This window comes from Atractosteus spatula, chromosome 20 (genome assembly GCF_055471065.1).
Source record: "Atractosteus spatula isolate fAtrSpa1 chromosome 20, fAtrSpa1.hap1, whole genome shotgun sequence".
In the NCBI taxonomy this organism is placed as follows: Eukaryota; Metazoa; Chordata; class Actinopteri; order Semionotiformes; family Lepisosteidae; genus Atractosteus; species Atractosteus spatula.
Window position 1 is genome coordinate 13,989,745 of NC_142725.1, and position 15,151 is coordinate 14,004,895.

Below are 15,151 nucleotides of genomic sequence, written 5' to 3' on the forward strand. Positions count from 1 at the left end.
TAGTTTCATCGCGTCTCAGAGAAAAGCAAGCTTGAAGATTTTTTTGTATTTAGCTTGTTTTCTTGGTAAGATCCATTCAGTGACCTTCTTCACCAAGTGAAATATTTATGGCTGCACAAAGGGGCTGATAACTTTTCCTGTTCTAGCCAGTTATTATTCGGGGGGGACTTGGGACTTCTTGCTGGTGTTCTTCACCCTTTGCACCAAGCAAAATTTGCTGAAAAATGAGCGCTATCGTGATGACGCCTCAAGCTGCTGTGCCTGCAGCTTCGCCGGCTGCGAGAGCCTCTTCTTCCGCCAGGACGTCTTCTCCCGCAATGATGTCATCCCCAAAACCGTGGCAGAAGACCTCTGTCTCCCGACTAGCGGAAGAATTTTTCTGGATTGGCGGCAGCATTGTCGCGTCACCCAAATGGAGAATGGGACAGATCGGTAAGCTTGAAGGGGGATGATACAGAGCAGCTCTTGCTTATCACTGATTTGATCATCTAAATATCTCACGTCTCTGGTAGAATAGGAAAAAAGCTTAGTACAGAGCTCCCCCAAAAAGTAACAGGATCTGACTTTTTTTAACTTGGCTATGTTAGTAACGAAAAACAATATCGCCATTGCAGGGACAGCATGAGTTTCTCGGGTCAAGCCGATGAACTGCCTAGAGCAGTTTACCAGTCAGTAGAAAACTGTATTTTTTAAGTAGTAATTGATTAAAGTAAGAATAAAGAGCTTTCCTTAATCATGTATTTTCAGGACTACTATATACCCTACACTGCTCTGGAATCAATCTATACAGTATATGATGATGTTGATTCAGTTAAAACCATAAAGACCACAAAAAGCCCTGCAGACAGCACGGCAATCAGTTTAAATCACTCTTTCTGCTATTGCTCTACTCTGCTGTTATGGGGTGAAGTTATCTTTTATGCTTCTGTATTTCTTGAGAGGAGATATTTTATTGTAATTCAATATAAATTGAGTGTGAACAATTCCTGGATGTTGTATTTCTTGGCCATGCGGCTTTTTTGTAAAAAAAGTAATCTTCATATTACAGTATACTGATTATACCAGAAATGATATTTTTAGTGCATTATAGTTCATGGCAGAGGTGCAAATTTAACTGGTTATCCATTCAATACATTTACTGTATTTACAAGGATTGCCTAGAGAAAGTATTGCAATCTGAAACATTTGCCATCTATTGCTTTCCCTGTGTAGCACATCTTTGCATCTGAATTGCAGATGCTTTTAAGAATATTGTCATTCTGAAATTGTTTACAATATAAAGAATTTATTTTCTAACATTTCTATTGTAAACAACATATTTTACATTCTTGCAGTTAACCAGTGAGAAAGCAGTTGCATTTCTTTGTATAACGATGTCTGGCTGCAGAAAAAATATTTAATACTACATACAGTAGTGACCTGTTTTTCAGATGGACTAAAATTCACCTGGAGAGAATTTGTACTTCTGTTTTTTCTAATTTCCCCCCTAACAGATTATTTTCACATGAAAAAATCACATCTCAGATTCTGTCAAAATTTTGCTTGGGACATCCCAAAACATTGTTTTGATAAATTTGCAGAATTTCATTTAGCTGTGGGAAAATAGTTATGCGATCAGTAAAAGCAATAAACACGTTTGATAGGTGGTTTTGACAAATCCTTCCTGTAAGCAGCAGAATTTTTTTTTCCCTGTAGTTGATTGGAATATAAGCTCTTTACCTTTGTTTCTTTTTCCAGGCACTAATAAAAATGACAAAATGACTTAGTACAGTATTGAACAACCTGCAGGACATGAACCTATTTGATATATCATGGTGAAAAAAGTCATTGTAGATAGATTCAGTTCTAGTCATGCCATCGAATTTTATAATTCACAGGACAACTGCTACATCTGCCCCATAATTGGGTCTAAAGTTTTACGTGAGCTAGTAAAATACAGAGGAGATATTGACACCTGTGAGAGGAAGCTCAGCATATGGGACACCGCACAATCCCTTGAGCTTAAACAGACCATCAAAATAGTTCTGTCTCGCATGTTAAGGTGGCCTAGATTTCATAGGAATTTCACTTTAGGAACTGTGTCCTTCTTCCCTTAAAGAAAGCTTCACAGCGTCCATATGGCTGTGTTTTTATCAAGAAGGAAGTATCCCTTTTACACTGGAATGTAGTTTCTCTGTCTCCTGATTTTTTGCTCTGAATGACACCCATCTTTCTGCCCTCCTAGAAACTGCTACCTGTTTGTGTTCCCATAACTGCTTTTCATCTTGTCCAACCAGCTTATCTACATGCCAGTAGGTGTATGAGTCTGATCCAGCAGTTGTCAGGTGCACTTTCAACTTTTTGCGTCACGAGGAGTTTTTAATTGTGTTCAGATGTTTTTAAAAGTTCAGATGTGTTGTATGCACAGTAAATATGTTTAATCCAAATCCAGAAAATAGGTTCATGTAATAATCACACAAGTTATCCTCTGCATTAGCAAGAAAAGCTCCCTATCAGCTGCTTTCATTATCTGTCACAGGAAAGCCAACTGTTTAAATTGAAGGAGTAATTTACAGTTACTTTCATAGCTGTTCTGTGTAATTTATTTGACAGCAGTTATTCTTATTTCAGCAATGCAGGTTCCTTTTTTATGTATTTCCAGATTTAGATATGGTATATGCAATTTTACATAAACAGATTTCCAAGTGCACCCCTTCATTTAATTTGTGATTGTTTTGGCTTTCATTATTTTTTTCTGCCTTTCAATTTTTGAAACACATAGCACGTGGATTGGAAAGCCTTGTCCTGCTTTTTTTGAGTGGATGTATTGAAGATTTTTATCCGGTGTTGTGGGTCTGTAAGAAGGACAGCTTTGTGCCCTGCTGTGTGCCAGGTTGGAAGTCGGATTTCTGCCGTGAGTGTTTATAAAATAATCCCCTGAATGATACAACATGAACTGTAAGAAGGATATGGACACTTAACAGTTCCACAGCTGTGAGTGAAATTGTTCCCCATTGTATTCCTAATAAATAAGCATTGTAATTATTACCGTGTCTTTTTGTGGTAAATGTGCCATTGAAAAGAGGGTATTTTGTCTCATGGCACTCCAGCAGGGTTTTGAAGCATTTGGGAAGTGGTTTAAACAAGCACAGGAATTACAAGTAGTGCTGAGGTGTGTAACATGCTATTCCTGGCTTTCTAGAAAATATATGGGATCATTTTTTTGCGTTACTTTAACCCTGACCCCCGTTGCCATGGAAACTAGCCTAGACCCAATAAAGAGTTGACGGAGAGGAGAAGAGCTCTCCATGGACAAGTGCTTGTCAGGCTCCCTGTGGCTCTACACAATGCAGTGGATGGAAGTGTTAGTCTCCTGTGCATTGCGGCTTTGAGGCTGGTAACCAGTTTATTAAATTCTTTCAAAGCCTAGCCTTCATGGTTCTGGTCTTCTCAAGTCAGAGAGGTTTTTTTTGGCAGGCAGGAAGAAATGGGGGGGAATAAGTGTTCTTATGTGAGAAAATGAAGTAAACTGACCTTACACATGGATTAAACTAGGGCAATCTCTTTGGTCATATATGATCTAGTTTTTTAAAAAAAAAACCTCCGTTACACTCCATAGATTCTCGCTGCCCTGAGAATAAGGTAGTAATTAACAATGGTTATGTGCCTCACACTTTAAACTTATTTTGACAAGAAGCTGTAATTATGTGGGGAAATGATGTACCGAGCTATATGCCTCAGAAAACAAACCACATTCTCAGGCCAGTGAGGATGCAGTAATGAGAATAATTTCTACTGAATCAGTTATTGCAGTTGTAGTAAAAGCACTTTTATTTCATGTTCACTTATTCAGACAAGACACTTTTTTTCCTTCCCTGAATTCAGAGATTAAAGCTCTGATAAAGGGCTGAGGTTAAATGTCACCCTAAGATTTAGCAATCTTGTATGTGACTGTTACTTTGAAGCTCTTGTTTTCCTGAAAGAATCGGTACATTAAGGGCTACTTTAGTATCTTTTTCTAATACTGAAAAAACTTTATGCAGCTTTATGCATTGCAGTCTTGCTATAGCAGTTGCAAGAACAGCTGTTCACTCTTGCTGTTGTGTTTCTCCCACTGGACATCATTAATTGATGCAACTATTATTCATAATTCACATCTGTAATGCAATAAACAGTTGGCAGCTCTGCAAGAAAGGCTAAAATACATTGAGATCAAGAATCTTTAGCTTGTGTTGACACTGCACAGTCAGTGTTAAGGAGCTTTAAACCCTGTAATTCGGCACACCAGTGAAAATTGTTGTGGTGGTATAATACTTACCCCATATTAAAATGCCTTATGGCTCAATATAATCTGTGCTGCCTATCCAATTCTACTGCAGACAATACAGAATTCCTTGCAGAACCTACTTTAACATTTCACTGGTGAAAGAGTTTGCTTGCCACACAGGTTTTGTGAACAGATTAGAGCACTGTAAATAATTCTTGATCCCCAAGTGCCCAATTCTTCTGGTTTTGATTCTAACAGAAGACTTTGAATTGACTGTTTGATTCGTTGATCTCTATCGCCACCCTTTCCAGGTCATTACAGTCACTGATAACAATAAGTTACCAACTGTGGAGTGTTGGTGGACTGTGGCCCTTGTGGACCAGGAGCGACTATCACTGGAATAGAAATCAAAGTAGGGCTTTTATACTGGTGTTGCTAACCTAATGAGACAGTAGTGTGAAGTATGTAATGATACATTTAGGTGGTAGATTGGCTAGACATTGAATTGTATAGACTATCCATGGAATTGCTTTTCAGATTGCTCTGGGGCACCATAACCTATCGTTCAACTTAAAACTGTGTATGTTTTTTGGTAAGCAAACCTCTGGAAGTGGAGATTCGGAATGTGTGTACTGCATACAAATGCAAGGACTGCTGCAATTTCATTTTTTTTTCATATCGGTTTCTGTTTGTATGCAGACCCTCAGGCAATTAAATGTGAACTTTTCTTCCTTCCTGTAAAATCCCGTTAAACCAATTGCTGTTTTGACAAACAGCATCTTTTTGTGTGTACAGTATGTTTTTTACGCCGCCTCTTTTGGAAAGTTGCACAGCAGTCTTTTTGTATTTTTTTTTTACTTTTTCTGTTTTACAGATAGCAAGGCCATAGTTATCCAGATACTGTAGATAGGAGGAAGAGTTGTATCTCTGCTGACTTTAGGTTTTTTTAGGAATGCTTTCAATTGTACAATCCTAAATTATCAAGCATTGATCTGTACTAATTGTATGCCTTATTTCCAGTTACCCTCAGAGCTTTACAGCATGACAATTTTGTATAGTGACAAATGCCCTTTTGTTTTAGATTATGGACATATTAAAGTAAAATTTCATATTAAGTATAGAAGAATCTGGAAAAATGGGACTAGTTTTCCTTTATATAACCTTAGCTGACAACGAATGTGTACATCTGCCTGGGATAAGGAACTGTTATACTTAAAAACTAAAACTGAAATGCCCACTATCATCTCATTTAGGAAACATTAATATTAATTATTAATATGATAAAATCATTTCTATTACCGGTAAAACTCATTAAAAATAATGCCATTAGGTTTTGAACCTTTTGACTGTGGAGTAGAGGTTGGGTCTATGGATTTTTAATTGAATAGTCGAGGGTTTAGATATCAGCTGGCGTTATGGCTATTGCAATCTCAATCAAGCTCTTTTACCATGCTACAAAAATGAATACCAAACCTTTAAAAAAAGGTAATTATAATCTCTGTAAGTTGCTTTGTATAAATGTGTCAACCATGTAATTAATAATAACTTTTGCTATCAAGGACTGATCTGCAACATCTTTAATGTAGATAATCTCCAGTGGGAAGGAAGAACTGGGATAAAAATGATCAGTGGGTGGTGGGTTAGTTTTCAGTTGTAAATTTTCTTTATAATATCTGCTAGTCATAGAACAACAACTTGCTTTCATTTGCATTTTTCTGCAATATTCTACATGTATACAAATAATCTAATTCTCCTTTTTTGTTTTTATTTGCAAGGCTTGTTTTGTTCACTCTTATTAGTACTAATCCGTGATATTTGTAATGCTGCCTTTGCTATTGCAAGCCAAGATCAGTATTAATCAGGATTTGTAATGCCAGCTGTTGTAAAGTTATTAGGGTTTCAGCAGTAGACTGTCTTTGAGAGACTTGTTTTTAATCTTCATACCTCAGCTATTTCAACCATAAATATTACAGCAGAATTTTAACATTAAAGTGCCATCAAAGAAAGCCTTCAGAGTGCCTTTTGATTTGTGTAAGAAGACTGTTCATTTGAAATGTACACCCAAGTGGATCTGACCTACATTTCTGGCTCCATGTTTCCTTGTAGATGACTGTTTCAAATATTCCCATCCTTTCTAAAGTAGTGATGTGAATCATGCAGAACAGAGATGTATCGGCGATTCTGAAGTGACTAATGAGTTTTAGATTTGTGTGTGCCGTGTGTATTCACTCATCAATGACGTAGGCCCAGAGGCTATGATACTATGCAGATGAACTGTTTCTGTTTATTGTGGTTTACGTTTGCCGTCTCTCCTGAAGACACAGGGGAGGATATACAGCCTTCTTCAGAAGGAAACATTTCATTGAGCTTAACTGTTGTTCTGTAGGTGGGACATTTTGATTGCAGAATATAGATGTTTGTTTTTGTCTTCAGAGTTTCTTTTCTGGTCGTTTCTAAATAAAGCTCATTGCAAATGTCATTAGAGTTGTTGTTAAACGGTTGATGAAGAATACAATTCTATGACCACATTTGTCCCTCTAGATGCCTTGAGTTAATTAAAAATCTCTAAAAATCATTGGCAATCAGTATTACAGCTGCTGCCCTTTTAAAAAATACTAAAATCTTGTTCTTGCAGTCTGATCATCATGAAAGCTGCAAATCTTAAGTCTGGTAGTGTTGGCAGGTCTCCTGCATTTTAGGCAATTTTGCTGCAATGGAAAAGATTCTGACTCCACAATCAAAAACGCAAGACCTGCAATTTTGGTCTCAGTGCAATGCACATTACAGTATGCCTTTTAGCTGTTAGCTCTCATGCTGCTGTGAGACGCATCCATAACATCAGATTGTTAATGCAGATTATTGTATAATAGTAACTTTTCACTGATCTGCTGTTTATGTAATGTCGGTGCAATCACTCCTCTCCATCCCTCTCAAGCTATCTGTAGTTCATTTGGGGCACATCTAGAGTGAGATGGTTGTGAGGCTCTGTGGATTAAGCTTTTAATACCCTTTCAGCCTCCAGGATATAGATAATTAAAGACGGAATAAAGCATTGTTTCACTCTGCTTTTGTGAATAAGTGTACATTCTCGTTATATCACGATTCACACCGTCAGCAAATGTAATTGCAAATGCAACTCATCTGCTCTGTCGAAGCTCCGGTACAAAACTCCTTAGTTTCTTATCTGTGTGCAACCAATTTAACTCTTACTGTGCTGGTGGTCTCTGAGCACTCCAGCTAATCTCGTCTTCAATTACAAATGGAAGAAATTATGGCTTAACTCTCGCTCTGCTAGTTGTGTGTAGCTGCGCTGAAGACCTGTGTTGCACTATGTAGCAGATGTTTGCCTTTGTTGAGGGACCACGTGAAGTTTCTAATGAGCTGCTGTTATTAAATTTTCATGCCCCTACATGGATTTTGAACTACAAAAACAGAAGCCGTTTAATTTCAGTGTAGTTTGTATACAAGAAATCCACCATTCAATTATTTATAGACTACTGGCAATGTTATATGATGCAGAATGGCAGGGAAAGAGCCACTGGGCACAAGGTTGCTTATTGTATTGACTGAGCTGAACAGCTGTGATAGTTATACACAGAGTGAAATAAATACTGCTTTGCTTTGGAAGGCTGAGTCTTTTACTGTGGTTCAACCCAGGGCAGTGTGAAAATTCTTTTGTTAGAAATGACTTCCTTGTGCTATGACGTCTATGTTTTAGAACAAAGAAGTTCCAGCTCATAACAAATTCCACGTAATACCTACTGTAGCATCATGAGATGTTGCTTTGGTCTAGATTGGCTGGATCTGCCTAAATGCAATTAAAGTAATACCTTAATTACGTTCCAGTTTGTGGATCTTATTGGTGCGGTACTATCGGTCCAACATTGTTATCTAATTTAAAATGTTTAACAGTGATGACACAATTGGTGCTAAGCTTAGGAATCTGTTCTTTGACTATATCGCAAGCTCTTCCAGGCAGTGAGATCTTAACACTGGATTTCTGAAGTCATCTCAGCTCAACAGGCTGTAGCCCCTTGTAGACTAAAACACTTAATTTTCACTGCAACAGCTGGGTTACGCAATGCGCTGGTTATAAATGTGAAGGTGGCACAGAAAAGGGTTCTTAATCATTCTGTGCTTCTTGATCTACTATAATTATCTTTGCGTACTGTGAACAGGTTGTTTATTTTATCTGGGGCATTTACTGAAACAAAGCTGTTGTTACCGTCCTTTGTCATAGACTGATCTTTTACCAGAAGCCTGTTTGCGTAGAAATTTTCCACACTTTGATTCCTGGAATCTGTAGGTGTAGTAAGAGAAGCTGATGTTTGCTAGTCTCTTTTACTCCCAAACACCACTGCTTACATGTGCACCAAGTCAATGACTAATAACAGCTGTCATGCTGGAATGATGTCTGTTACAGTGCTGTTCAAAGGATTTTTTTCTTCGAATACTTGTAAGTGCCCTTGATGCAATGGCTGTGAACCATAATCTCATCTCTGCTTAGCTTATTACTTTAATTATGTAATTGTTCTTCACTACGGCTCACCACTGTGACCCTAGTATAGCTGTACGCTTTCCTTTAGAAATGTGTACTTGCCTGCTTTCACTGTTTAAGTCCCACAGTGTCTGTAAAAGCGGATTCCCACTAACAGGGGGATTAGGGGTGGCCATTGTCTGGCAGACCGAGTCACACTTGCTGACTCCACACCACCTAGCTGTGGTACAGTAGCTCCCAGGCGACTCTGTCACCTCCTGGGGACTTGTGGTTATAGTCAGCTAATGGCGTAGGCCAAGGCTGAAACTGCCTAATTCTGCTCCAGTATTGCCATTCCCCTCAGGAGTCTACACTTTCAAGTATTTATAATCAATCATTGGTTAATGAGTGGAGTCCATTAGTAGAAATGCACATCTATACTATGAGAGCGCGGGACTGTGTTAATCACCAGTTGATAATCTCGAGTGACGGATGCAGACCTAAGGCCGTGCTGGAAGCAATCTCGGGAATCACTGTTCAGCAGTGGATCCATCAGCCTGCCACTTCCCACTCCCCAGCAGTGACCTTGGGGAATGTGCTCACACTGTTCTGAGTCCATCCCTTCACTTTTGGGTCAGAGATTTTATGCTTGAATGCATGTGCTGACATTTCCAGTAGAATTGCCCCTCTATTTTCAGTGTACTATGTAAATACTGTCTATTGCTGATCTGTCTTGGAGATATTAGAAAATATTATGTAATGAGAAAAGTCATCTGGTGTTTTCAAAACAATATTTTTTTTTGTTCTGTCATTAAATCCGATACCCGCAGAACTTGAAGTGTGTTTCTTTGTAAAACCTCACCTCAGTTTTTCCAGATCTCCAGAACCTTTTATTGTTATTCACCACTTCAGTTTTTAAAGCAGTCTTACAGTTTGGGTAGTAGTCAGAGCCATTTGTTATAGTGGCAAGAATCCACATCTAAACATATTCAGTTTAGATTGGAACACTGGCACTGATAAGACCTATAGAGTGTGTCTATTGAGATTTGACCATTTCTTTTTGAACAGATTGCTAATGCCTGGTAGCAGGGCACACCACTTATTCACAAGTAGAGGAAGTGGAAGTATGTTTGGTTAATATTATACAATAACTGGTTGCAAAATATCCCAGTGCAGCATCTCCGAAGAACTTGAGCAAACAGTTGGTGTTGCAGCATCTGCTTTTGGCATTGTCTGGCTAATGATTCTGTCCAGCTTCCTCCAGGTTTTCTGATTGATTGATTGGAGCATGTGGATAGCTGACAATGGCGGCATCTGCTCATGCTTCTTCCTCCTCTTGCCCCTTGACAGTGGAGAGATGCATGAGTTCCATGCAGACTGGGACTCAGATGGTGAAGCTGCGAGGAAGCTCCAAGGGACTGGTGCGGTTCTACTACCTGGATGAGCACAAATCCTGCATCCGTTGGCGGCCTTCCAGGAAGAATGAAAAAGCCAAAAGTAAGTCACTGTACATCTCCCTGGAAATGCTTTCTTTCAGATCTTTTTTTCTGAAGCCAGACGGTGAGCACTGCAGGCCTGCTGCAATTCCTGGGCTGGTGACTACTGAGAAGAAAGCAAACCTGTCCTGTACTTAAATACCCGATGACATTTCCCGATTAGGCGTACTTAATTAGTGCAGTGCTGTTCTGGATAGACTGAAATCTCAGGATGCCCATTGTTCTGTAAAGTATCCTTTGATCACATTAAAGTTGCAGCAAGTGTGGTGCGATTTTGAGAAGAAAAGAAGGTGCTGAAAATCATGCAAAATTTGAAATAATTCTTTAATAATAGTTCCTGCTTTTCTGGACATTCCACTCAATGCACTTTACAGATAATGGGGACTCCCCTCCACCACCAATGTGCAGCCCCAGCTGGATGATGCAACGGCAGCCAGAGTGCGCCAGTACGCTCACCACACACCAGCTATAAGTGGGGAGGAGAGCAGAGTGATGAAGCAAATTCATAGATGGGATTATTAGGAGCTCATGATTCGTAAAGGCCAATGGGAAATTTGGCCAGGCTGCCGGGGTAACACTCCCACTCTTTTTTCGAGAAACACCCTGGGAATTTTAATAACTACAGAGTGTCAGTACCTCAGATTTACTTCTCATCTGAAGGATGCCTATACTTGAGCCTTAGGACCCACACAGGCTGCAGGGGGAGCTCTCCCTACTGGTCTCACCAACACCTTTTCCAGTAGTTTTTCCCAGGAGGTCTCTTATCCAGGTACTGGCCAAGCTCACACCTGCTTAGCTTCATTGGGTTGTCAGTTGTGAGTTGCAGGGTGATATACCTGCTGGGAAAAAATAATTACTAAGGATGATGATTTTACTTTAATCATCATTATCATCCTTAGTAGATGCTATTTTGTAAGGAGCTGCAAAAATTGTAGAAAATTTGGAATATGTAAACAGTCAACAAAAATATGAATACAAATGTATTTTCCTTCCGATACTTAGATTCTAAGAATTATTTCTTCTCTTAGTACTAAGTTAAGCCAGATGAGTGCACACACGGCAGTTAGCTCAGCAAACTATATTTATAAATTGCACTTGCTGTGCTTGTTATAAACACTTTTCATTAACAGAATGAATACACTCTGTCGCTAAACAAACAAATGAATGTAGGCCAATCTTGAGGTTTGTGTGCTGAAGACATTGATGCTGTGTTTTTATTTTTCATTTTGAAGAGCAAAATCGATTTTGATAATCAGTGTTGGATTATCTCCGTGAAGCACAGCTATGTCCTTTTTTGTAAAACCAGCAAATATACAGTTTTTCCTTTAGTGATTACTGCGAAATGTGGCAGTGATGATCTGAACTACTGCGATGGAAGTGTGAAACATTTGGGTTGACTTCTGACCAAATGGTTAATAGGAATGCCTTAGTAGTATCTAAAGCTCTAGATAAAATTTAGCATGCATATTTTGATCTTTCTCATCAAATGAAGCTCTTAAACGACTCACAGAGCACCTATTGTATTTCCTATAGTGCAGTTATGATACACACACTGTGTGCTAATTCTAACATGAATTAGTAACTGGATGTTTGTTGCCATTGTACCAAAACTGTGTGGATAGTCTGTGTTTGAGGCCTTAGATTATTTGTAATAAAGGTTCAATAAACGTATGGTAGAGTGTCAATAACTAATCAGATAAAACTGCAAAGACATGTATCACTTAAAACTAAACAACATTCTTAGAATTTAGGCTTTGAGGATAAATTAGAGGCAAAAAATCTGACAAAATGTAACACCTCCAGCACACAAAAAAATACTATAATGTCAGCTATTTAGCTGAAATTACAATTAGGGACACTGTTCATTAGGGTTAAGTAGTAAAGTTTGCCTTGAAAGCCATTTCACTAATCAATGTGTCTAACCTCCCAAACGATGTCTACACCACCAAAAGGCATGTTGCACTATCAAAAAAAAAAAATCTAAAATGCTCAAAAAAAACTATTCAGACTTGATTTCATCTTATCTTGTGATACTAGTTTCTAATTTACCCTAGTACTTAAAAACACTGTTGTATGTTGTATTTTTTTAATATTGGGCCTGCTGTTTTTATGAGGAAAAGCAACAATTTAATTAAAATCTTGTGTAGTGCACATCACTGAAAGTGAACACTTTTAAAAAGTCTTAATTATGATTTTCACTTTCTAAAATTTTGAAATCCTCTGATATCAGTTACTAAAGAGGTGGTGGTGAAATGTTGGTTTCACCTTTCCTTGTTTTTGAACTATGCGACACCATTGTTTTGGTAAACATCTGGAAAATTCAACAAATGAGACATTTGGATATTTCAATACTTCTAATACAATCTCTAGAAAAAACAGAATTTGTAAACCAGACTAAACTGGAAGGATTCTGAGTATTTTGAAGGTAAATGAAAATGACTGATCTGGGATTAACTGGTTTCGTCAGTCGGGGGCAGAGATTCAAGGTCATTGAATGTTCATAATGGAGTCACAGCACAGTATCCTCTTTTCACTTCTCCCTTATGCTCAGCCTTGGCTTGAACTGAGCATTAGTGTCCGTCTGAGCACTGCTTGGGAAGATGCTGTAACATACAGTATTGAATGGGTAGAATGCAATCTATTGCATAATTGTAATGGATTAACACCTTCACAGAAGATCATTTTAAGAAATAAAACTGCAGTAGAGCTCTGTAATCAAGTGGCTCTCTTGACAAGTGAACACATTTGCTCTTTAAAGAGGCTTTGTAAATTCACTCATTGGCTATACTTCATGGTTGAGGATGTTGGTCTTCCATGAGCTGAAGATTGTTTAGGCCAATATGGAATCCACACGTTCTCTGAGAGGTTGTGCAGGTAGTCAAGGACAGTATTAAGTTATTCAGTGTACTGTGCATTTCAATCACAGTGAGCTCTCTTTGCCTGTGGATGAAACATTTAATTGGGTTGAAACTGTTGCTCATGAGCTTCCAGACATATCTTGACAGAATGTGACCTTGATGCAGTGGAGACCAACACGACAGGAGATCTTGTTCTGCTGCAGATGTTTTCTATCAGAATACCTGTTGAAATATTTGAGGTGGTTCATCTTATTCCATCTGTTCATTCAAGACTTGATTGCCAGAGCTCCGCTTGCCATGTATGGAGCGGTCCTACCAAACCTTGGTGACCACTGCAGCTCCAGGACTCTATCCAAACCTCATCCTCCGTTGAAACTGATCCTACATTGTTAATTACCCAGCTTCCGAGGCATTAATGGGAGGATGGACTCTGGAACAATAGAAAATACATTGAATGATGATAGTAATAATAATTAATAATTCTTTAAACTTTCTGGACACTCCACTCAAAGCGCTTTACAGCTAATGGCGACTGCCCTCAACCACCACCAGTGTGTAGCCCCACCTGGGTGATGCAACAGCCAGTACACTCACCACACACCATTCCACCAGCTCTCAGTGGGGAGGAGAACAGAGTGATGAAGCCAATTCATACGTGGGGATTATTAGGAAGCCATGATTGCCGAAGCCAATGGGAAATTTTGGGCAGGAAGCCAGGGTAACACCCCTACTCTTTTCGAGAAACACCCTGGAACCACAGAGAGTCAGGACCTTGGTTTTACATCTCATTTGAAGGATGTGCCTTTTTTTAGCCTAGTGACCCTGTCACTATACTGGGGCATTAGAATTTACACAGACCACAGCAGGAGAGCGCCCCCTGGTGGCCCTGCTAGCACCTCTTCCAGTAGCATCCTTAGCTTTCCCAGGAGGTCTCCCATCCAGGCCAGGCTCACACCTGCTGAGCTTCAGTGGGTTGCCAGTTGTGAATTGCAAGGTGATATAGCTGCTGATGGATAGATATGTTGAGATTACACTTTAGTGATTTTTACTATTGTGTACAATAGTAATCTTTATAAAATGACCATAAGGAAATTGGTGAAATAAATGGCGATAGTCAACTGCGATCTTGCAGTGTTCTTATGGTATTTGTCGCTGTAGTGTGTAATGCCTTGACCAATAGTTGAATTCAATACAAGCATATTGTGTTGTCTGAGATTAACTGTGTTTACCTGTAATGTGTTAAATATGCTGATTGCATTTTTGTTTCAAACAGATGCTTAATACCATTTGGGAATCCGGGTGGTAATTTTTATTCAGATTTCCTTATATTAAAAAAAAGTTTTAATACACATCCTTCTCCTTAGTGAGGTGGATTTCAGTCACTTTGTTCAGTTTTTAATTACAGCTGCAATAAAGTCTTAAAATGCTACAAGATTATAAGTGACTGCCACCATTTAATCATGTGTATTAAGTTCAGATTTCTCTGTTATTGTTTTCAAAGATTGCTTAGGTGTATGTGGGGTGCTGGAGCAATTCACTGAGGCACCATGGGCTTCTGCACAGCGGAACACGTACCCAACTCTCTGCTAGTGGCAACAACATAATTAAACAACATTAGATTTTTTTTCATGTTGATAGAGGTATACTTTCAGAGGTTTGAAAATTCTACTGCTACCTGGCTATATCTGATGCCACTGTTTTCCTTTTCTATTTGAACAGCAACATTTAGCTGAAATGTGTGAAAACATCCTAAATGTCCTTCATTTTGTTTTGTACCCTCATGTGTGATAATCGGCAGATTTAATCTTGAAGTTAATTGCCCATGTGCCCTCAGAACAGGTATTAATTAGTGCCTTAAATCTTAAAAACTGGTTTGATTTCTTTAAGGTGTCTGCATCATGACTTGATATTTATAATCCTGCTTTCTGTGCAAATTTTAAAATGATTGTATTGAGGCATCTGCTGCCTAATACATAGACCAAACATTTGGTTTCTCCTGTATATTTGTGCTTTAATGTATTATTAAATCTGCTGTGTCAATTTAGAACAAATTCTCATTAACAGTGTAGATCTG

The 15,151-nt window shown here is 38.7% G+C and overlaps 1 protein-coding gene across 1 annotated transcript in view; it reads left to right on the forward strand.

The window, feature by feature from the left end:
* Positions 1–224: 224 nt before the first annotated feature.
* Positions 225–15,151, forward strand: part of plch2a (phospholipase C, eta 2a) — a 72,510-nt gene continuing 57,583 nt past the window's right edge. Inside the window, exons 1-2 of the mRNA XM_088937904.1 lie at positions 225–432; positions 10,074–10,220. Coding sequence (XP_088794030.1) covers positions 225–432; positions 10,074–10,220 — 355 coding nt within the window. The remainder of the gene's footprint in view (positions 433–10,073; positions 10,221–15,151) is intronic.